Source organism: Anas platyrhynchos, chromosome 1 (assembly GCF_047663525.1).
Source record: "Anas platyrhynchos isolate ZD024472 breed Pekin duck chromosome 1, IASCAAS_PekinDuck_T2T, whole genome shotgun sequence".
NCBI classification, from domain to species: domain Eukaryota; kingdom Metazoa; phylum Chordata; class Aves; order Anseriformes; family Anatidae; genus Anas; species Anas platyrhynchos.
In genome coordinates, this window is record NC_092587.1 from 92,513,362 (window position 1) to 92,537,367 (window position 24,006).

Below are 24,006 nucleotides of genomic sequence, written 5' to 3' on the forward strand. Positions count from 1 at the left end.
AAAGAGGTAGTTAATAATGCGTTTCCCTAGTGTCCGTTCATACCTGGGGCCAGAAGTGAGCCACCACAAAAGCATAAAGCATCTCTAAAAGACTGTTGTTGAAGACCCTAACATAGGAACAATGAGGGAGAGAACGTGTGCATATGCGTTGCAGAAGCCACCCACTGAAGTTTATTGTCTTACCCTAGAGTAAGCATTACTGAAGTTGACTTCTTGTTCCATTCAACACCACTTAAAAGTAACAAAAAATCTGGTTTTAAGTGCTATAATAATGTAAAAACAAAGAAATAAGCAAGCAAAACACAAACAGCAGAACACCAAAACACAATAAAAAAAAAAAAAAACATGCCCAGAAAGGAAGTCAAGGAAAACTATTTTTCCTTTTCTGAAGCCTGGAAAGCTGACATTGGGCAATGCTGATAAAAGAGTGCATTTGACCTAACGCTTACCACTAAAAAAACACCCCCTTGCCAAGAAGGAGCACAGCAATGAAAGCCTGTGGGATCCTGCCACATCGTTGTCATGTATTTGTTGTAGGGTTTGTAAACTTGTCCTGAGAATTTATACCTAAAATAAAATTCTGAAAACAGGTATTAGTTCAGAGTATGTATTTATTTAAAATATATGGTATGTCAGGTAGAGCTTGGTCAGAACATAGAGATCAAATCTAATATTGTATGAAATTATATTGTACAATCAAATCTGGTGAGCTACTTAGAAGATTACACAGTAAAACTGCATAGAAGGCACATGAAAAGTTACAGTGTATAATACTGCATTTGGACCACCCAGCCCAGTTTAGATTTCTTTCATGCATCTAGTACTGACACATCAATAAAGCAGGAAGGGGGTGGGTGGGAATTAAGCAGACACAAAACTTAAAATTGCAGTATTAATAGATCAAAAAGCAAAGTTCCTCAGCAGATAAAAAGATAATACAAATCATGTTCTACTATTAAAAACAATACCATATATAAAATTTAAATTAACTGAGACATAGAAAGGAATATTGATTCTTTGCAATACCTGATGAAGCCCAAGGAGTAGGGCGTACACTGTCAAAAGGGAGGAACCAGCTTCTGAGAATTTATATTACGGGGAAGTACAAATCAGGACTAATTGTATATTACAATAATGTTCTTCCATAGTATGGATCTTGTACTTAAAATATTTAAATTATTAATAGATCTGTGATTCTTGGAAAAAAATAAACACAAATCAAAGATTATAAAACAATATTTTCTCTGTAACAGTCCATGAAGGTTCCTTGATGACTTTTGACCAGGACATCATCCAAAGGATTACTAGGATTTCGGTCTTTTCCATTGGTGTAACTTAGTTTTCTTGATACCCTGTAAAAAATATTTGTTTAGAGCATAAAATAAATTACACAAAAATACTGTATTTGCTGACTATCTGATGAACAGAATGAAAGTGAAACAACACACTAATGCAAGATACATGAACACCTTGATTGTGAACAGTAGCAGGACTCCTTGCCTGCATTCCTATGCGTGTTCAGCTGAAGAGGAAGCTTTTCATCCTATGTCAATTTCAATATCTCAGTAAAGCTATGATATTAACCTAAATTACGTTAATGTAACTATGTATTAAATTTTCAGATGCAAACACTGAATGTATTCAGAAGTAGCTAAAAATTAAAGATACAAGTAAGAATACAATCATTTCTTTGCTAGTTACTTAAGAAATGGCATTTAATTTTTTAAGATCTATTTTAAACTAATTTGGTGTACATTTACAATTAAGTATAGCAGTGTAGTTGTAGAACAGCATACCCATATATTTCCTTTTCTGAAAAAGGTATTTTCCATAATCAGCTTCTAGATACAGGCAGTAGAGTTCTAGACAGGAAAAGTCTCCTTTCCTTTTCCTTTCCCAGAAGTGTGTCTTCCTCTCCTCTCCACAAATAGTTATTACAACAAACAGCATTTTGCCACCTGGCTTAGGCATAAAACTTTTGAGGGTTCTGAAGCCATTAAAGAGCTTCAGTCCTGGCAAGTGTATTTCAACCATAGAAGGCTAAGAATATCACACCACAGGCCTAAGGAATCTCGCCAGCTGACAGACCATTTTGGCTACATATCAGCAAACGTGTGTTTGTGTAATTAAGGAACAGAGCAATAGATTTTCTTCCAGATGGCTTGGCAAGAAAGCACACAGTGACATTCTGATTTCCTACACTTTCTCAAACTTCTCTTCTTGCATGCATTAATGAAAGGAAAACCTTTTCCTTCTTGAGAACAATTACTAATTGAATAGGGAGGGCAATTTAGTGTGGACTTGGGGAAAAAAGTAAGGAAATAAAGGAATTAAAAACGGAGCAGAAATGCACTCAGCTAAGTGGGTATATTCAAGATCACTTCAACATCCTTTTATAGTCACCAACACACCTCCATCTGTATCAGAAATAATGCCAATAATGCTCATTCCTCCACTGTATCAGAAATAATGCCAATAAAGATTGTATTTGGATTATCATATACTCGTAATGCAAGCTTTTAGGTTTTAATACCATCTTTGCTTAAATGGAGACTTTTTTGATATACAATACAGCCTCTTTCAGATTAAGTTCTCCATACAAATAGTTCAAAAGCGCACTCAGGCTTCCTTAGAAAATCAAAATTTTAATTTGAGCACTGTCATTTTTATTCTATTTATTTATTTATTTTTAGTATTAGCTGTATGACCACCTTAAGCGTAGTGAAAGCATTTATTGACTTTAAGTTCGGGAAGGCAGTGTATCTGATGGTGCCAAAACAGACTTTTTGGCAAAAAGAATGTCAGAAATGTTTCATAAAATAAAACTGTTTAAAGAACTTGTAATATTTTTTAATCCTGCTATCTATTGAATTAGTTACTAATTGAAAACCGAAGAGATCAGAAACTTTTGCAGAAGTCATATTTTCTAAGGAAAATGGGTGTAGTAGGCAATTTTCCAGGGTGCTGAAAGGAGTTTTCTCCATCCAGAGATGTCAATACATTGCCAATAGTAATAACAGAACAGGAGGCAAGGATCTCTGATACCTTCCAAACATACCCATTGCTTGTTTACACAGAGCCAAAATGCACATAGCCATGACCAACTGCACAGAAGCTGGCTTTTGGAAGTCCATCTAAATGGCAATATACTACGCTCTCCAGAGCTTAAGGATCTGAGAAAACTTGTCAGCTCAAGCACACAGCCAGAATCAAAACAACTATATAGTCACATAGTGGCTGAAATAATAAATATCCCTATAATGAAAACAAAATAAGAACTGGAGTAGCTGATCCCTTAGGCCCATCTTGTATTCAGTGCCACTCACGGTGGTCTCTGGCTAGTTTTGTCCACACTTGCCTCCTAAAGTTCAAGCGTGCAGTCTTAAGCTTGCGTTCTCTCAAGCATCCATGCTCATTTTCATTATAGATGCACTCATTTAAGCAACAAACCCCCTACATTTAATATAAATGTAGCACAGTATGAATTTCCTCTGAAATTTCTTTTCTCCAAAGGCACTTACTTTTGATGATGTTTCTGTGCACTTCCAGGACAGCTGTAATTGTGTGTTGTCCTATGCCAGCTAGAGGCATCAGCAGTCCCAGATTCTGGTGATGAAAGACAGTATCAAAGGGGTAAGAATGATGCTAAGTAGCACAAAGAATACAATACACTGTAAAAATACTAGCCTGTTAAGACACTGGTAATAATCACTACTTCAGTCAGAAAATTCTCTTCTGGCAAAACTTAATTTCAAAAACAGTTTATACCCTTTATTCAAAAGCCTCAAACATATTTACATACAAGCTAACTTTTTTCCAAATACTTATTATTTAATGACCATTAGAAAAAGGTACGAGGAGGAGAAATAGTTATTTCCAGAAAGAAAATGTGACAGAGTATGAGGAATTAAAATTTGAGTAAGGCAAAATAAGACAGATCAGATGCATCTCAAATAATATGTCACCTCAAATAATCAAATTCTTTGTAAAAATTATTTATTGGTAATGAAAATGCAGCAAGGCAAGAACCATACAAACAAGTTCATTTCTTTTGCCATTTTCTCTTTGTATGTCAGTTAACAACTTTTTAAGTAATCTTCTTCAGTATTTTCCATTGCATGTTAATTAGTCATTTGATGACCCAACTCATAAAAATGAGGTATAGAAAAGAAATATAATCAATTTTGACTAAGCTGGAAAAAAAGTTACATCATGTTAAAAACATACTTTAACCAAAATCAGATTATTGAAGGAAAATTATAAAATTAGCATCTAGAATCTTAAACTAATTTTACTGGTCTTTCAGTCCAGAGTTAATAAAGTGATACTGTCCTGACTCAGCAAAAGTGGTCTTTTTCAGATCAACAATCTGATTCACTAAGCAAGTAACAATAGGCGTGCAACAATGCAATTGCACATTTTTGTAAAGCTTAAGAATCCATGCATTTGATTATTCAAGTGCAGGATTAACAAACTATCCATTTCTTACAGAACATTTATATATGGAAAAGTAAAGTTAGAAAAAAAAGGAAAGAAAACTAACAGATAATAAGCAATAGTTTAGTAGGAAAATTCCTACAGAAAAAGCTTCTTAAATTACTGTTGTGAGATTCAGGAAACCATTTTCTACTTAGACTCCTTACTTATTAAAGAAAAACAAACATCTAATTATTAAAGAGGAAAAAGATCTGTCACCTAGACAGGGGTCTATAGAGAAGATCTATAGATCTACCCTTTAAAGAAATGACTGGTAAAATAATAATTCACAAAGCTTCTGAAACTAACCTTTCAGGGAAATAACAGGACTAACAAGAAAAGTTCTATCTGAAGAAGCGTGAAAACCAGAGTCCTGAAAATAAAGCATAAACATACCACATCAACGAAAACACTCTATTATTATTTCTCAGCTTGCCTTAGAAGAAACAACTTGAAACTTGGAAATAAGGGCCTGATTTAAACAAGTCTGGTAATTCCAAAAGAGTTTTTTTTTTGGGTCTCACCTTGCTAGTGTATATAATGAATAAAAAAAAAAAATAAGTTTCAGAAGGATAATCTGTTAATTAACAGTCACTGTATGAGAGTATTTTAACCAGTGACTGAGTATTAAAAGTAAGAAAAAATCCTTTGCTGAGCATTTTAAAACCACTTTCTGTGTCAATAAATTCAGCGAGCTTCCTCACAGGATCCGGGAGACCTGACACAACTTGTATTTTGTTTAGCAAATAAAATCCTCCCAAGCTCACAAAACAACTCCACCCAAATAGCACAGGAAATAAATACGTGGTCACTAAAGACCGAATCCGTCTAAAGGCTTGAATCCATTTCTAAAGCATTTCTCTAAATATCAGCAAACAGTACACAATCACTTTTTATAATGTCCCACAATACCTGATTCTGACAGTTGCGACTGTTAAAAAAACTGGTGCTACTGCCATTGTATGGGCTCAAAAAACCCACATCAACTGTTTGAAGATTTGCGTTTTTCCTGTGAGAAATTTGCTGATGTTTTGTTGGAAAAAAATAAGGTTCAGGTATATTTTTCAGTCTCTTTACTGGTGAACAAAGAAGATCATTTTGAAAATTTCCTAGTCTTTTAACTCTGGGAATTGCAGATAAAGATCGAACAGGTGAGTTAACAAGAGCATTTACAGTTTCAGACACCTGTATTCCTTCATATTTCCTTAAATTTGAAGCTCTCTGAAAACCAGGAAGTTTTGAAACTGCCTCACTAGACAATTGCTCATAAATCTTCTCAAATGCTCTGTCATACTGTATATTGGACCTCACAGACCCACTGAAATTATACTTCATTAATCGTCCTCTCTCTTCAGGCTTCTGTGAGTTTGAAAGTGGTTTTGTCATTGTCAAAGGCTTTTGGATTTCTTTGGAACACATTTTGTAGTAGAGTTTTTCAAATGCATCTTCATATTTCTTGGGCATCTTGGAAGGACTGTGCTTCATAGACAACGAGGAAAATGAGTGTCTGCGCTGCAAAGAAATCTCTCTTTCAGAAATTTTTATCTGAGGATTTATGACAAATGTATTTGATGCTCTTGCAAGAGAATGATTTGTGACAGGTGCAAAAGTGCTACTATTGTCATTGAAACAGCAAGTAGATGAACAAAATCCTGAAGTATTACCAGAAGGACAATCAATTTTCCGAGTTTCACTCTCTTTTACCAGAGTAAGCGCTGTTGAGTCTGAACTGGCAGTAGATGTTAAAAAAGGGTATTCCAAAGAACATTTGTAAGCCAAGTTACCACTTGGGTTGCATTTCAAATTATTCAGTGAGACAGTAGTCGGTAATGGATCTTCAACTACAAATGTCTCTCCCATTCTAGCCAAAACATTAGGAAAAACAGTCCATTCAGGAACGTTTTGTCCCTTTCCAAATAACAAATGATGATCTACACTTGAATTAGAGCAGTCCGTTTCCATTCCACTACTGTCTAGGTAAGAATATGGTACCAGACCAGATAAATTATTAATAGAACAGTGATCATCACAAGGTCCACTATTCACATTTACATTATTTCCTGAAGTTTGATTCTGGATGTCTTTACTACCACTGCATATGCCGGGTAGTGCTTTCTTCAGTTTAAGTGGTCTGAACCTCCTTATTTTGTCTACAGTGACATTGAGCTTTGATCTTCTAGGACACCATCTTTTGTTCCTACAGTGTCCAAACATGTATTTAAATGCTTTTCTCTGAATCTGCTTTGTCATGAGCTTTATCAGTGTCTCTACCATTGCAGGGTACAAGTCTGCAAGAGTTATATTGCTCCAGGAACATTCCTCATCTGCAGACTGGTATTCTTCCAAGACACTGTCATAGCAAGTTTTATTAATTTCTTGAAAAGGTTGAAGTCTGGGTACAGTTATTGTATCTGGTGAAATGGGGACACCAGCAAATTGGAACTGGTAAGGCCTGGATGAAGAACATGCATTTCTCAGCTCTACTTTCTTTCCAAAAACACTGGCTTGGTTGCCTATCCAAAAAACAAACAAACAAACAGAAAACTTAAATCGCAAAAGAAAAATCAGAAAAAAAAAATTAGGACATTTCAGTAACATGTTACATGACAAACAATTGCAAGTGGTACGTATATTCTTTATGTGCTAACAGATTTCATTAAACTTTTCTGCCAAGCTAAACGGATGATAACATACAATTAAGGAAAATTAAAATATCTTTTTAACCACATTGAATTAACAGATTAAAGATGATGGAAATTAAGTATTTCTATGGAATTTCTGTGGAAATTAAACATTTCCAAATATTGAAAAAATATTTTAAAATAATATAAAGATAGAAAACATCTTAATTGTAGAGGCAGATTGTTTCACCCTCTAATTCCTAACCAGGAGGAACAGATTCTACAGATTTTGTTAATCTATTTCCATATTACTTGAAAGCTTGGTACTTAATTAGTACCAGTGCAGCTTCCCTTGAAGTAAAGCATGAGGAGGGTAATGTTTTTTGTAGTCTTTAGGCTTAAAATATTTACACCAAAATTCTATCTAAGGTTTGCTGGGGCATGTTTGGAGATTTGAAGAAAGAAAGCTTGCTAGTGAAGTAGTTCTTCGTCTACCAGAAAACAGCAGACCCAAAGCAATTCCTCAAATTTAAAGTAAATAGTACCAAAAAGTCATGCTTCCATTTAACTGAACTTAATTCTGCTGAATTTTGTAACTACGCATTTTTCTGGGGTTGTTTAACAAAAGCTGCTTTTATGCATACACGCTATTTATTTTCTGTTTTTCAATTACAGTTTGCCATAAGCAAAATCATATCTAACTTCTTGGCAAGAAATATGCCTATAGAACTGGTCTGTTGGTTAACTAGTCCCTGTGTCTTCAATAAATTAAATACTTATTTCTAATCGATTTCAATTAAAAAAATCATAACTATCATATTCGACCCACAGACAAGAGATTTAGTTGTACCTGTCATTACTTGCATTGGTGAAACTAAGTGAAGATCTTCTGACAGTCCTTGAGGTGCTGCCTGAATAATAAGTGAAATAAAAACCAAAATACATGAATCCTGAATTCATCCTCGATTTTCGCATGTCAAAGGTAATATAAAAATCTTATTTGTGAATCCTTCTACCCTCTCTTTACTATGCTTGGTCCTGTGAAGTAAAATTAAAAAGAAGTAAAAAAAAAAAAAAAAACCTAGTCTAAGATTCCAGTAAGAATTCTTGAGAATGACAAGTTTAGTCTTGGAAAGCTATTATAATCTTTGCAAATTCTACATTGTATATAATATTTTATTCATTTTTCTTAAATATTCGATTGTATGCATATGTATATTTATGTATATATAAAAAACTATATTATATATATATATATATATATAATATGAATAATTCACGTATCTCTGGCAACTTGAGTAGGAAATAGATGCTGTAGTATGTAATGTAAAGAAAATAAATTTAAAAGCTCAATTATTTCCCCCCCCTCTACAAACCTCAATATTTAGGCATTTCAGAAGACTTACTGAAATGAAACCCAACTCACACATCAGGGTAAAAAGAACAAAGCATAGAACTTGAAAAAGAAGCATTTGCATATTGTCTGCTCCTTTTCTTATAATTGTTGCTGCCATAGATCTGAAATACTGTGATATTTATGTAGACAGCAAACAGAAGAATTGCAATAATGAGAGCAGCAAGTTATATTATGATTCATTGTGCTGCGCATAGTTAGAGAGTCATTATGTTGTTCTAATTAGCAAATAACTTCTAACAGAACAGGAGAAGTATGTTACCGTAATCCACTTGGGAATTCTTCTTGAATCCTCCTGTACTATCACATCCACTTGAACTTTAACTTCTTCTGGTGTTTTCACATTATCTACATCCAGATTCTTGGGGCGGGAGGGAAGGATTAAAACACATAAAAGGTATTGATACAAAAGAACACAGACGCATTACTTAGATATGCTTCAAACTGGTGTTATTTGATAAAGATTTCCTGCCTGCATAAAATTTATTTATTTAATGTACATTTCACATCCAAACAAAAAAACACTCAAGAAGGAACTATGGCAGAAAACAGAAAGATAACTAGCTAGTTAATTGATCCAAGGAAAAGCACATGCTACCTCTTTAAGGTCAAAGACATGAAAACGCCTGGAACTAACTTTTGTTTTTTGCTAAACAAAACAGGAAAGTAAATATTTTTACAAACTGAATACAGGATTAGAATGGCTTCACACACAAAGCATATATTGTACTTTTCTTCACCACTGTAACCTGTTTGGGTAGTCCTAATACCCATAGTCTAGCTTTGGCAAACAACAGCAGAATATTCCATTCTGCTTTTGTTATGATGGTCATTATTTAAGGTTTGCTTTTTAAAATCATGTTGCTCTGTTCTCCTGAGAGAATCTACGATAAAGAATCATATTTAAAGTGTCTTCACATTGTGATTATTTCTGGTTATTCTTTTTGCATACCCATAATAAATTTTATCAGAAGTGCCTGTTCTGTACAATAAATTGATGTTTTGGGATTATAAGTATACTAGAGAAAACCATACATAATTACTTCATATCATTCTTCATGACATTATTTATTGAATGTCTCATTTGCTATATTGACAATAAACGTGCATTAAGATGCAGACTGCAGAGTCTTATACTGTCAGTGCATTAACTCTTCAGGCACATATACGCTGTTCGAATAGTTCAATTATTTCTATTGAACATGAACTTATTCCATTATATTAAACACCAGAAATTTTTACCTGGAAGTGGATGTCTTCAAATCTTTTTCTTACTGTAACTAGATCAGCATCACTTTCTACATCTGCAATTTGAACATAAACACTAAAAACGTAGTTTAACTCAAACAAAACCAAAATCAGTTTTTTTGGAAATGCTTCGAAACAACTAGTAACTCAAGTGGTTTCATTTCAGAAAAGTGTTTTCTACTATAAGGCTTTTTATCTGTATTGCATTCCTTTTAAAATCAAATTGAAAAAACATGATTTATTGACTCATAAATAATTTTGTGAGGGCAACAAAGAAAAATTAAGATAACTTGTCTGTAACCAGTTCAAGACATATGCTAGCCATTTCAGAAAGTAAAATATTTTCAAAGCACTGCTCTTCAGGAGTATTCACGCATCATTCCCACTTTCATCCTTCTACATTTCTACTTATTCCAGCAACAACAATAAGTTACAACAGTGTTACATGCTTGCACCCATGGATCCTTTTCTTAGTTTCTTATTATCAAGACAGCCTTAGAATTGTCTAAAACTTCTAACTCACTTTTTAGATATTCTACAAGTATTTTTGGAAACGATTTTGCTAGAGGTAGCCAGATGTTTCCATTAATTACTAGCCTCAGTCTTCCATGATAACAGAACATTTGACTGTATTGTAAGCCCTGATTTCTCAATTTCCTTGGCTGTTATGTATTTGTCCCATGATTATGTTTACTTCAGGAAAAGAAAGAAGAGGGAAGAATAACCCTGAAAGGGAAAATAATTACTGAAAAAAAAAGTCTTGTTTATAATATTGAGCACATAATTGGCCCTTCATACTTTTTTTAAACCACTTAAACCAAAATGAAAATCTTTTCCATATAATCCCATAATCCTTTTACATTCCCTGTCATTGCAGTCATCACCTAAAGCTCTGTGGGCTGCTGCCATCATAAAGCTAGGATAAAGATTCATACGAAATAAACTGTTTTTAGAGGAGCTACATGATTTTGTATCCACTGGTGTAAATGTTGATCGGTTAGAGGGCTGGCTTTGACAGTCTAACCTGAGTTGAACTATTTCATTAGAATGGAAACCCATACCTGCCAGGTTGCCAGTTTCTACCCACATGACTAATAGAAGACACAGTTGTGGGCATTTTATCCACAGTAAATCAGTTACTAAGCATCCATTTTAGAGAAATTAGTAAGAACTTTAATATTTTAGTTTGGAAAAGTTTTGCCCACCTATTCCTTTGTAACAGATGATACTCTTTTTCTGCTATATAGTTTTCTTCCCCAGTAGTTAAGCACAAAATTGGCAGACTGCTCTCTAAACAGTCACTGAAATGACCAGACTAGACTACTACAAGTATAGAATAATCTGTGAGATAAAGGTAACAGTTCCAGTGTCCAAGAATGTTTCATTCCTTCATGCCAATCACTGAACATTAGAAAAGAGTTTGCATCATAGAATGAGCTGGTCTGTAAACTAATTCAATACTCTACTAGAAACGAAATCTCAAAAAAATGTGATTTTGGTACATCTTCACTGTATTCGCAATCAAATCAAAAAAGTCAAAGCACTGGAACATTATCAGTAGAGAACCACGGTACAGCACAGAATGGAAGGAAGTGAAATATTTGCTCCAGGGCATCTGAAGGTGTTTAAGGGCCAAGAGGGGGCCAAGAGGGAAGTCAGGCAACACCTTTGTTCCTCAAATGCAGAAGCAAATTAAAACAAAAACGCCCATTTCTCTCTGGAAAATTTGTCTTATAATACAGGAACTTATTTCACTGTAAATGCACATGTAATATATTAATATTACCTAAAAGATCTACCATACTGAAGAGATGAACATTTCAGTGAGGGGCTTACTGCCAAATTTAAGTTTTGACTTTGATATGATCCTCTGTTTATCTGGGTGTATTATAGCTTAGATAATTCGGATTCAACTTCCCCCTTTCTCTCCAAATAATGATTTTTCTGTGATCCTAACAGATGCAACAGGTTTTTCAAGTATCACTATGCTTTGCTATGCTACTTCCTGTGAAACCAAAGGAGGTAGGTCCTAATCATTTTCCCTATCAAGGGTAGACCAATACTTACAGGTGTAGGTGAGAGCTGTTTTACTTTGTTTGTACTTGCTGCTGTTGACAGCTTTTGTAAACTTTTAGAATAAGAATAACGTATAACATCAGAAGAATCACTACCTTTACTTAGGAGTGTGAAGCATCCCATAAGAATATTAAAGATGAAAAAAACAACACCAAAAAAGTTTTAGCTAAAGTAGCTAAACTGCTCTTTAAATCATTAAATGCAGGGTACACCTAGTCCTAATTTAATTTATGGAAAACAGTATGTTTTTACACGAATGAGAATCAAAAAGTTATTGTGCAGTAAAATATTGAAGTATTTTTAAAACTGTTGAAGATTATTATTACAATCAAGTAATTATTTGGGAATACAAGATTAAAAACACTAAAGCTTTGCAGACAGGCCACAAGACTGTTACTGAAACTTACAAATGTTAAATAAAATATAGCCAGCCTCCTGAAGACATAGTGGCAGTTGAATTTAGTATTCTTGTTAACTGGGCCAGTAGAAACTAATGTCCTGTTTCCACTCATGCAAAACTCCTGATGTCACCGTTCCTTTCAATTTATTAAGAAAATGCAATTGAACATCTTCTACATTGGATTTTCAGCATATCAGGGATTCAGGACTGAGATTTAAAGAGAAATGTGGACATTCATAGCATTAGAAGTACTTCAGTCTCCTGTTATTCTCTACTTTGTGAACATGGATGAAAATTACTTTTACTGTATCATAGAATTATACAGAGTAATTATTTATAATCTTTTGTTCAAAAAGCTATTAAAAAGTAAATTACAAAACTTACCTGCGTCGGATACATCCACAGAAGAATTCTCAGGAAAATCCTTAAAAGCAGATGAAAACAATTTTAAGACTAAGCAGTTAAGCATAAGCTATATTAACTAGCCTGTAGAATTCCCTGCTTGTTACCTGGGAAAAAAAAACAAAACAGTTGCATTCCAGAAACTATGTCCAAATGACACTATCTTTATCAACGAACCTATACACAAATCTGTCTTACTTCACATCTGATTATACAATGGGGAAAACTACTTTCTTATCAGCCCTTCTATATTCAGATGAGTAATGTAAAAAAATAAGAAGCTATTATGCAACAAGAACAAAGAAGAATTGACAAATTAATTTTACTTACCAAAACTTTACCAGGAAGTCAGGAAGTACTCAGGGTTTTCTCTGTTTCCATGTAATTTGCCCACTCAAAGCAGTTCTCTATATAATGATTCTTTTTTTTTTTTTTTTTTGCATAAATACTTATTTAGAATGGAAAAAACTTTTTCAAAATGCTTACAACCCACATCTCAACAGAATTCGCCAGAATTTCTTTTTAAAAAAAGTGAATGACCAATCAGTCTCTTTATAACACTCTTCAAATCCTGACTATTTTCTCCTTAAAATCACGCATCTGAAGAAGTTACTCTAGACACTTAGAGTTTACAAGTACTAACAAAAAAAGCTAGCCACGCACTGCCTAACTAAGAAGGCATCTGATAGCTTAAAGCTTATGTCTAAATGCTATCTTCTACTTTAAATAAACCTCAAACAGGAATTCAGCTAAAATCCATGGCTTATATCAGAGTTGATATTTGATACTCCTAATATCACAATGCGACATGTAATTCTATGAAACATACATAAAAACTACTAAAACCAACACGTGTTACTCATCAAAAATTGAACAAAAATAAAACTGTTAACTTTTAGTAGAAATAAAGAATGTTATTAGTGTACTACTACATGGATTCTGCTCAAAAACAAACTATCCTATGTCACTGCAGTTTTAGACAAGTACAAATACTGGTCTTTCAATCTTCTTTGAGACCTCCATCAAAACGAAAAGAAAAACTAATCACAAAACAGGCTATTTCTGTCCAACTATGGGCTCCTTCAAAATATTAGAGCTAGATTTTCTTCCTGCATCAACCACAAATAATAATTGAGGCACCCAAAATATTACTGGGGTAAGCATGGAAGGATTATATTCTGAACAAACAGGGACATAGGAAACAACAAAATGCAAATTCACCATCACAATATGTATTAATTCAGCAATTAGTAAGTCCTCTAAATATAGTTTCATAGACCAATAATTTTTTAGCTTTCTTCTAAACACAGTTTCATAGATCAATAATTTCTTAGCTTTTAGCTTGTGACTACGTAATTGTTTTTCCTAACAAGGCTTTAAAAAAAGTAGATGAAATAGAGCACCCATACTTGATGTACTGTCGAATGTCCATCTTCAAAATCACCAGCATGTTGCTTTGACATTTCTTAGTGTGCATATGGAAGAAAAAATACACACCCATTAGATAGTTGACAGATCAATGTTGCACATGAACTCATGAATTCTCCTTTTATACATAAAACACATATTTTGAACATATTTAACTCAAACATTTAACAAATGGAGAACCGAAGCAAAGAACAGACAAGTGACAGAACAACATTATCATCAAACAAAGTAGAGTAATTCTGATCACAGTCATACATCTAAAATGCTATCCATTTTCTTCTTAACCTATGAAGAGACACAGAAAAAGAAATTCGTCCCTTTTGGTATGACTTGCAAAAAAGAAAGACAACTACAACTTTTTTTGCGCACTTTCATGGAATATGTTGAGAAGAGAGAAAGAGACTAATTAGTCCTGAAAAATGGGGGTAGAATCCCCAGTCTTTTATTCTATGATTCTATTTCACCATCAAGGGAAGTTCAGATTGATATTAGGAAAAGATTCTTCACTGAGAGGGTGGTCGGGCACTGGAACAGGCTCCCCAGCAAAGTGGTCACTGCACCAAGCCTGACAGAGTTTAAAAAGCATTTGGACAAAGCTCTCAGACACAGGGTCTGATTTTTAGGTGGTCCTGTGTGGAGCCAGGAGTTGGACTCAGTCATCCTTTTTGGCAAGTAAGCCTTCTAAAACTGTTATGCCTGCCTTCTGTTACAGATAGGCCCACCAGCGATCTATTTTTATTTTCTCCATTTATTTCATAAGAAGAAATATAAAGAACAGTCTAAGATGTTCCATATTTCACTAAAAATCATTAAGCTGATTTCCCCTTTTGACATTTCAATCTATATATTATTCTACATTAACTATAACAATACAAGTACTCAAGCTGATTTCAATAAAATCAAAACATTAGACCCACAGAGAAGCAGCTGTCTTCAAACAAATCTTACTTATGCATAAGCTAATTTTACAATTAGCCTCTAAGTCAGATATTGTTGTTACTAAAATTATTCAAGACTGAAAACTGTTTTGACAGTGCTGAAAAAAGTTACATTTCTAACTGTCATCTTGTTAGATTTAAAAAGGGGATCCACAAGCTACAATGCCGGAGTCTGTATACAGACCATATGATTATGACGTGCACCTAAGAATTACTGCCTACATCTAGTTAATGTTCATAACACACAAGTTACAGAAACGGGATCTTCCCCAAAAGACAGGATCTGTATCTTCAAGTACAAGACATGCTTATACTAAGACTGTAGCAGGGACTTATCATGGATGGACGTGATATATCATTTACATTAACTCTGAGCCTATGTGCTTTAGCAGATATGCTTATACTACTCAAGATGGTCATCAAAGAAATTTCTGCTCAATGTAGAATTTATTATTCTTGTTTCCTCTATATTTGTTTCCAGATGAATTGACGGCAAATAGCACAAGGAATTTACATTTTTTTCTACCCTCCCTCTCTAGGTGGTAATGAGATGTATCTAACATCTAACTGAAGCACATGGATATTATTTACTTTTGTAAATACTTCAATTTATTTAATAGTGTTAGGCAGATATCTAAAGATTTCCTGTTTCCTAAAAGCTTCAAGTGTATGAAGAGGAACCTAAACATGCCATCTACTCGTTCTGCCCTTCAGAAGAACAACTACAGCAGGAACAACTATGCCTAACTTGTCTCTAGAAGTTTAACCCATTAAGAGCAACTCCATAATCTCTAAGAAACATCTGTCATGGCTTTCTTTTATTTACGTTTGGAAAGCTTTTCTAATATGTTTAACCTAGGGATTCTCTTGTCTTTTTTTTTTTTTTTAATTCCTTTTTTTTTTTTTTCTTTTTCTGACTCCGTCCAGTTAGCCAAAACACTATGCAAACATAATGGGAAAAAAATTGATCTCCACTATTTTACACATAAAAACTCCAGTAAAGCATCCTTCATAATACATTAGCAATATGTTTTTAAAAGCTGAATAAAGCATTTTTCTGATGTGTCTGAGCCAGGAACACAGAAAATCAAGATAACACGATAATGACCCATTAAAATCCCTGCTGAGCAAGAAGTATGAAACGCCACAGAGGGTGTTCTGTTTTACAAAGTTCTCTGCTCAAGGAAAGAACGAGTTTTATATCAATAATACATTACCAAAATATTGCTTTTCCTGTACGTTGAAATTTAACAGAAGGTTCTCCCATACTCAGAACAGCCATACAAAAACCACTTAAAGGATTGTCACGCGAGCATGTAAAATTTCATAGGGCTACCAGGCTGTTTATCTGAATAGTGAAAATCAGTCTAGCAAAACTCAGAATTGAGAACTGAAGAAACAACACTAATAATTCAAAAAGGGCAGAGGGGGCATCATAAATATTTGGATACTATAACAATGCTTTATATGTCCACACTTCACATTTAGGTAACCTATTTGAAAACACATGGTCAGGAAAATCTAAGAATACAGAACAAGATGAGGTAAATTGTGCATGCTTAGCTTCAATAATCCATAGCCAGAACCTGTTGGTGGTATTTTTATTATTAACACCAACCACAACAAGCCAGTTCAAATGCTTACAGCATGTACTTCTGTGTTGAAATAGAAAGGTCAATGCAAGACATGGCTTGCATTAAGTAGAACAAAATCAACGAGATTCTTTAAGAGCATATAGAAATATGCATATATAAATAACAATGTGTAAGAAGAGGTTTTTCCGTATGCCAACCACTGCTAACACCTCTGTTATTTCTCCACCTTCAGTATTTATATATTTCTTCTCTATGACAACTAAAGCATAACTAATCACAGAATCGCAGAATTTCTAGGTTAATATATAACAACTAAATAATAAATACTGCTGAGTTGTATTGAAAGCTGTTAAAAGTATTTAGGCTATCAAACTTCTGTTCCTCTACCCCATATAGTGTTCTGTATTATAAATATACAATTAATTAGATCTGGTTTTTGTAGCACTAAGAATCCTCCAAGAGGTAAAGTGCTCTAATAAGAACTTCAACACCATTCAGACCTTAGGTCAAAAATGAAGACTAACAAACAGACAAAACAAACAAAAAAACTCTAGAAGAATTCAGGTACTTTTCTTTTAAAAAACTACCTGCTAGATGCTCTTGCTTTCTGAGAATGTAGTAAGAAAATGACTGGCACACATTTCCTAAAAATTTCAGTCAAAAGTCTGGACCGTGTTTTTGAAGCAGCACCTTATTTCCCAGCTCAACATTTAAATTCTGTAGGCTGATTCAAAATATACATACACGAACCCTGTATAGACAAATTTCTGGTAGGATTGTAGAGGAGAGAGGGAGGCACACATTGCATTTTGTTTTGTCTCCAACTATTTAGCATAAAAGACTCTTGGCTGAATACAATAAAATAAACAACAGATCCTTAACATCTTAATAAAACAAAGCCCAACATACTTTTACTGCACTATATATCATGTCTCCCCCATCATTTATCCCAGTAAAAAAACATTTATTTTGTTGGAACACAGAATTTCTTTTCAGAACAAAGGAAAAAGGGAGAAGCATAATCTTCAGATGTTAAGTAGTATCAGAACAATTCGTGTGCAATCTTGATTTAATTTCCATCATGACACTTGATCTGTAATTAAACATCTACTTTTTCTGCAGGTAGTCCGATTCATTCAGTGTACAGAACAATCTGCTAAATTTGTGATCACTCACCATGCAACTTCACGGGATTCTTTCAACACGTATTTTTGAATACGTCTACTTGCCTTGCCTAGTTATTTTCAGAAAGCTAGCAAATTATAAATTCTTCTGTATGCACACCCAGGTAACTCAGGGTAGGATTTTTAGATTCAAAGAACGTCTGACAAAAGCTAAAAATACAAGATAGAAAACTGTCTGTACAATTGATAAGGGGAGAAAATTTTAAAGCGAGTTGTGATGATATCAACACCAATTATAAATTACTCATTTTAAAGATTTTTGGCTACATTTCAGAATCCTTATGCACCTAAGTGTTGATGTGTTTATTTTTTTGCTTGTTGTTTGTTTTTTAAAACCAGTGAGTATCCTAAGGAATTTGACATAAAAACGTTATATTTTCTATGAAGTCAAGACTCTTTTGGATAATTCATAGCACTTGTTTTTTCAAACACTTTACCTGTATTCCTTTGACTTCCTGTTTGATTCTGCAATTATAAACAGAGGAAAAAAAAAACATCAGGAGAACCTTAGAATAATAACTGAAGCATTTTTCTTTGGTATATCTTACAAGTTGTCACTTTGTAAATAACCATTCAGTTTCCTTCAGTTTTTGCATCATCTGACCAGAGAAGCAACAAATACTTGGTAAAACATACCTGTCATTCAATTCTTGCCATGCTGTTACTATTAAAAGCACTACAAAAACATAAGCTGTAGTTGACTTCACACGCATGAGAGGCTACAACAGAATCCTTACAGTCCTTAATGGATTTAGACTGTAAAGTTGTGCAGCCACTTGTTGCAATGCTTAGAAGATGATGCACAAGATATTCCCAGAAGTTCAAAAGGAGAGAAACACAGCCACATTTGCCGCCATTAAATCCACTTACACCTCAAGACCGAATTTCACTCCTCACACCATGGGGTTCAGAACAGCCTCTGCATTAACTAGTAAGGCACACTACTCAGCTTTACTTTATTGACAGGTAACATAGGGAACAGAGCAGCTAGGTGACTTTTATATGGTTATTGAGAAACACAGTGCTTTTGACCAAATTCTCTGTTAAGCTCTTACAAAAGAGTTTAGGGAACAGATTAAGAAGTGACTGCTTGTTTAACATGAATTCTTAGAAAAAGAGCATACAATAAACAGGCCCACAACACTACATATGGGAAATACTTCTCCAGGTTAACAAGTGGTATTAACAAGTGGTATTAACCAGTAATAAATACATTATCTATTTCTATCTATCTCATTTGATGTTCTTAAGCAATCTACCCTAAAACCCTATTTTAAGGTACTTAGTGACTTCATTAATACCTCCTGCAAGTATTATATGGCATAGCAAGATTAGAATCTATTCCTATATAAAATACAGAATAAAAATTAAAGAAATATTACTATATTTTGACTGCATAGTAGGACTATATTAGATACCTGAAGTAGTTTCTTCTTCCATTTTTTAAGACTCTTGTTTGATACTTCCCCCCATTGTTTTGGTCCTATAAATAACAAGAGATGTTTATTTAAACAGCTTTTCTTGTAACACTATTTATCTATACTGAGTAGTACTCTAACAAACACATAGAAAGAACATATTACATAGTAACAAAACATTACCGAATCTAAACAATCACCAATCCAATTGTTGAAACAAAAACTTATAGGAACACAAAACAAGATAACACTGTAATTTCAAGTCATAATTGAGAAGCTGGTTAAAAAAAAAAAAAAGTAAAAGAGAATCAAATAAATCAGTCTAACAACACTCTGCTAAAACCTAAGAACATTAACAACCCAGATATTATGAAGATAAAAAAAAAAAACAACATGTATTGTTTTATCTGAAAAAATTAAGTTGTACTTAGCGCATGCAGGCTATATGGCATTTGAAGTTATTTAAAACCATAATCAAGGCTTTATGGACTAAGATCCATATTCACAGAAAGCATATACAGAAGCTACTAAATCAAAGCCATAACCAAGCCTTTTCAAATCCAAGACTTTATATTACACTGTTGTATGTATGCAGGAACCTCACCCCGCCCCCAGCCTTTGGTAAATATTTGGTACAACAATTACATTGGGCTTGACCCTGCGTTAGTACCTCTTGGGTATGCGTAGGAAGCTGTTCTTTAGGAGAATTGACATGGCAATTACACACCGTAATCCACACCTCACTAAGGATAAAAACTGGCAGAACATTTCATCTTGCAGTAATGCCACTCAACTACTAAGTCACAATTCCCGCTGAAACTCAGCGAAGTCAATTTTCAAAGTTTCTTTCCCCTCAATAAGCTCTTCGTAAGTATTATTCACTGTGTAACAGATTGACAGTTATAACCAAACACTAGAAAAATATGCCATGGCATAACACCTTATAGATTTATGCTAACCACATGAACATTCAATGAAAAATTAAAGAAGACACTATCTACCCATTCCACCCTGACATTTGACGTGCTGGAAATTTATCATCTTACAGCAGCCTTCAGAATGCTAAGCGGACCTGAAACTACAATATCCAATCATGCATATCAACTTCCTGCTATTAGCTCTGTTCCTTTGCTTCCTCTCATCCTTCTCCATTTTTATTCTTTCATTCCAAGTTATTCAAACATTATCCATTGTTTTCCTGTACTTTGCTACTAATTCTTTTCCATTGCCTAAAACGGAGCACACGATGGACTAAGAAGTTGCGTGTGAACCATCTCTCCAGGTATTTCTAACCAAAGTTTACAGATGAGATACCACACCTGAGTGCAAAACACTCGATATTTGGTGAAATCTCATGTTATGTAAGTGCTTGCAGTTGTGTAATACGCAGTATGCTTCGCTAAGTCTAAACATAGTGAAGTAGCATAGCTTGAAGAGGTTCTTACCATCAGGGGTGTCAAAAGTGAGGGTTTCCATAGAAATAAGAAAATCATCTTCAAAAGGACGATTATACTAAACAAAAAGAACCACTCAAGGTTAGAACAAATGGTTAACAAGGCTTTTAACAGGCATTTTAAACAACTTTGTTTCAAGCCAGGCATGAAACTGACAGCGTGATGCTGCCTTACTGGCATCAGCCGGGAGCCAGCGACCTGGAAACAGGAATTCCACGAAAGATAAAGAGTTAAATAAATAAATAAATAAATAAATAAATAAATTTTTATATTATATATATATATATATATATATAAAATTAATATATTTACATATATTAATATATAAATAACATATTATCTTATATATATATATATATATATAATGTTTTATATATATACAGCAGCCCCACCCGTCCCGGTACCCAAGCACCCGGGCTGCCAGCAGGACGCCCGGTGCCGGCCGGCCGGGAGGCTGAGGGTAGGGTAGGGGAGGCCTCACCCACTCCAAGATGCGGTTGATGGAGGCGACGAAGCGGGCATTGCTCTGCCGCAGCCGCTCGCCCAGGTCGGCGGCCATGACGCGGGGCCAGGACACCCCTGCCCCGCCCCACGCCGATTCAAACTGCGCGCCGCCCGCAAAGCTCCTCGCTTTCCATTGGGTCTCGGTCGCGTCAGTCCCGGCCAGGCAGCCTATCGGAGCGCGCAGCGTCAGCCCTCCTGGCTCTGATTGGGTGGTAAGGATGCCGAGCGCCCACCCGCTGTCGCGTCGCAGTCAACACGGCTCAAAATCCTGCCATTGGGCACTGCGCTCACGGCTGACAGCGGCCGAAAGTCGTTGTTCTACCTAGCAACAGACCCGCCGGGAGCTCCCATTGGCTGCGGTGTCAGCCGCGGGCTACGCCGCCCGCCCGCCCTCCGGCAAGAGGCAGAGCCGGGCCGTTCCGTTCAGGGTCCTCGCAGTGCCTCAGGCGAAGCGGGACCGCCTTGGCAGCGCTTCCTTGCCCGCTGTTTTTTGCCATTTAAGTTTAAAAAAAGCACTTCCACGCTCCCCCAGCCTCCTCGCCCGGACCCTTACACTGTGACAACCCTCAACAGGGCGCTCTGCCTGCCCCTCAGTGCAATAGCCAGCTGCCCAATTCACCATCGGTGTGCTGAAACGGCAACACAGCTGCTATACACAGCGGGCAGAATGTAGCTTATCTGTGTCTTGCCGAAGCATAAGAGCTTAAAGCATAAAGTGTCCCCTCCCTGCAGAGCGCTGGAGAAATCCTCCTGGCTCCCTCCTGGGTGTGACTCTGGGGATGTGCTGCTTTCACACGTGCCTATCAGTTACTGCACCGTTCCTTCAGAAATTGAACCCTCACCCCCTCCCCCCCCCAGCTACTTGTGTCTGTAGCTAAAGCATGGACACATAGCCACTGCAGTTGTGTCCTTGATACATCAAGGTTTTTGATATTCCAAGCTTGTATGTCCCTGTCAGCAACCCTGCTTGTGCTAGGGAGTGCGACAGGCAAAACATGAAGTGCAGACACAGCTTCTGAGCTAGGCTGCGTTTCCAGTTCACCAAAACTGTTGGTGTGATGTGGTAAAAGGCCAATATTTAAACATATTAAGTGCAATTTGTGCTACAGAAGAAGCCTTTTTTATTCAACCAGTTTATTCAGGTCTCCCCCTGACGGCAGGGCCTGGTTGTGAGGCCCTGCCCCTCCACCCACCATCAGGGAGCAGCCTGTAGGCAACACCACGCAGAACATAAACCTTTCTGCTGGATTCAGCAGAAACGGCCAGAGAATTAATGACTGGAGAACTGAATGCGAAATGGCCGCCAAAGTTCCAGCCCTTTCCAGGCCTTCTCCAGCTAGCCCATAGGGTTGTGGTACTGGGGTCACAGAGGAGGGGGCTGTCACCGGCACCACCGAAAGTGTCACCTGGCCACCAGCACAGAGTTTTCAGATACCATCCCATACCATGCCATTCCTCTCCAGTATTCTTCAAGAAGCCATTCCTTTTCTATAAATAATGCTAAATAAAGTCAAATAACACGATATCAGCACATCAAGTGCCCTGGAACTGTCCATTATAAAAACATTTGGTGTTCTGCCAACATAAAAATGTAGATGCATTTTTCATAATGGCTAACTGTCTAAAGCTGATTTATATTTATCTATTTACTATTTGTGAGTTCAGTTGTAATAAATCTTACTTTTGAAATGCCAGAAATAAAGATATTACTGGCTGTTTTAAGCATTGGTACTGTTATGTAGTGACGTTCTGTAGCCCACAAGTTTTGCAGTAAGGCTTTACTCTTCTTCTGGTATCAGCAAGGCTCAAGTTTTCTGTCACCGCTGCATGAACCCCTGTGCTCAGCGGTTAAATCACTTCTGTGGTGAGCAAGCCAGCCACAAGAGCAGTGAAGTGGATTGTACTCAGGCCTGGGAGGTCGCACCTCAAGTACTGTGTTCAGCTTTGGGCCCCTCACTGCAAGAAAGGCATCGAGGCCCTGGAATATGCCCAGAGCAGGGCTACGAATCTGGTGAAGGGCCTGGAGCAAAAGTCCTATGAGGAGCAGAAAAGGGAACTGGGGTCATTTAGTCTGGAGAAGAGGAGGCTCAAGGGAGGCCTCATTGCTCTCTACAACTACCTGAAAGGAAGTTGTGGGGAGCTGGGGGTTGGCTTCTTCTCACAGATAACTAGTGATAGGACTAGAGGGAATGGGCTCAAGTTGTGCCAGGGGAGGTTTAGGTGGGAAATGAGGAGACATTTCTTCTCAGGAAGAGTAGTCAGGCATTGGGACAGGCTACCCAGGGAGGTGGTGGCGTCACCGTCCCTGGAAGTGTTTAAGGAGAGGTTGGAGATGGTGCTTAGGGACATGGTTTACTGGGTGATATTGGTGGTAGGGTGATGGTTGTACCAGATGATCTTGGAGGCCTTTTCCAACCTTTATGATTCTACGATTATATGATTCTATGATTTGCGTCAAAGTATTGAGTGTCCACTTTTTTTGGCAACTTAATCTGAGATGCAGAGAACATGATTTATTCCAAGTAGGTATTGTTTTTAAAAGTCTTACAAAATTTATATAAAGATTTATATTGTCAAAGCATGGCTTCAATCAAAGTGAATAGCAACAGAAAGCACGGAGAGCTTCTGCAAATCCGTCCCCTCATAGAGGGATGAGAACTTATCCAAGACTACTCAAGTTAGGTGATCACCAGTGTGATTCTGGGTCTGAGGCAATTTGTTCTGCATTCATACCAGTGGGATGAGATTGAGAGATGTTGGTGTGCAATCTAGTTTGTCGGCTTTGAATTACCAATTAATCCTTTTGAATCACAGAAATCATAGAATCATTAAGGTTGGAAAAGACCTC

The 24,006-nt window shown here is 36.0% G+C and overlaps 1 protein-coding gene across 1 annotated transcript; it reads right to left on the minus strand.

The window, feature by feature from the left end:
* Positions 1-591: 591 nt before the first annotated feature.
* HJURP (Holliday junction recognition protein) lies at positions 592-21,672 on the minus strand. Its single transcript, XM_027449460.3, has 13 exons — positions 21,136-21,672; positions 20,646-20,712; positions 19,201-19,265; positions 18,220-18,247; positions 14,047-14,102; positions 12,620-12,659; positions 9,754-9,815; positions 8,774-8,872; positions 7,948-8,008; positions 5,389-6,989; positions 4,786-4,849; positions 3,522-3,606; positions 592-1,352 (listed from the first exon to the last, which is right to left on the minus strand). Exons 1-13 carry the CDS (start codon positions 21,211-21,213, stop codon positions 1,226-1,228), a joined length of 2,433 nt encoding a protein of 810 aa, XP_027305261.3. The 5' UTR covers positions 21,214-21,672; the 3' UTR covers positions 592-1,225.
* Between the last annotated feature and the right edge of the window lie 2,334 nt (positions 21,673-24,006).

Excerpts from the sequence above, each read along its gene's own strand:
- HJURP (XM_027449460.3), bottom strand. The coding sequence starts at position 21,213 with ATGGCCGCCGACCTGGGCGAGCGGCTGCGGCAGAGCAATGCCCGCTTC. Across the intron at positions 4,850-5,388 it reads GTCGCAACTGTCAGAATCAG|GACTCTGGTTTTCACGCTTC; the intron begins GTATTGTGGGAC and ends CTTTATTTTCAG. Across the intron at positions 3,607-4,785 it reads TCCTGTTATTTCCCTGAAAG|AATCTGGGACTGCTGATGCC; the intron begins GTTAGTTTCAGA and ends TTTCATCACCAG.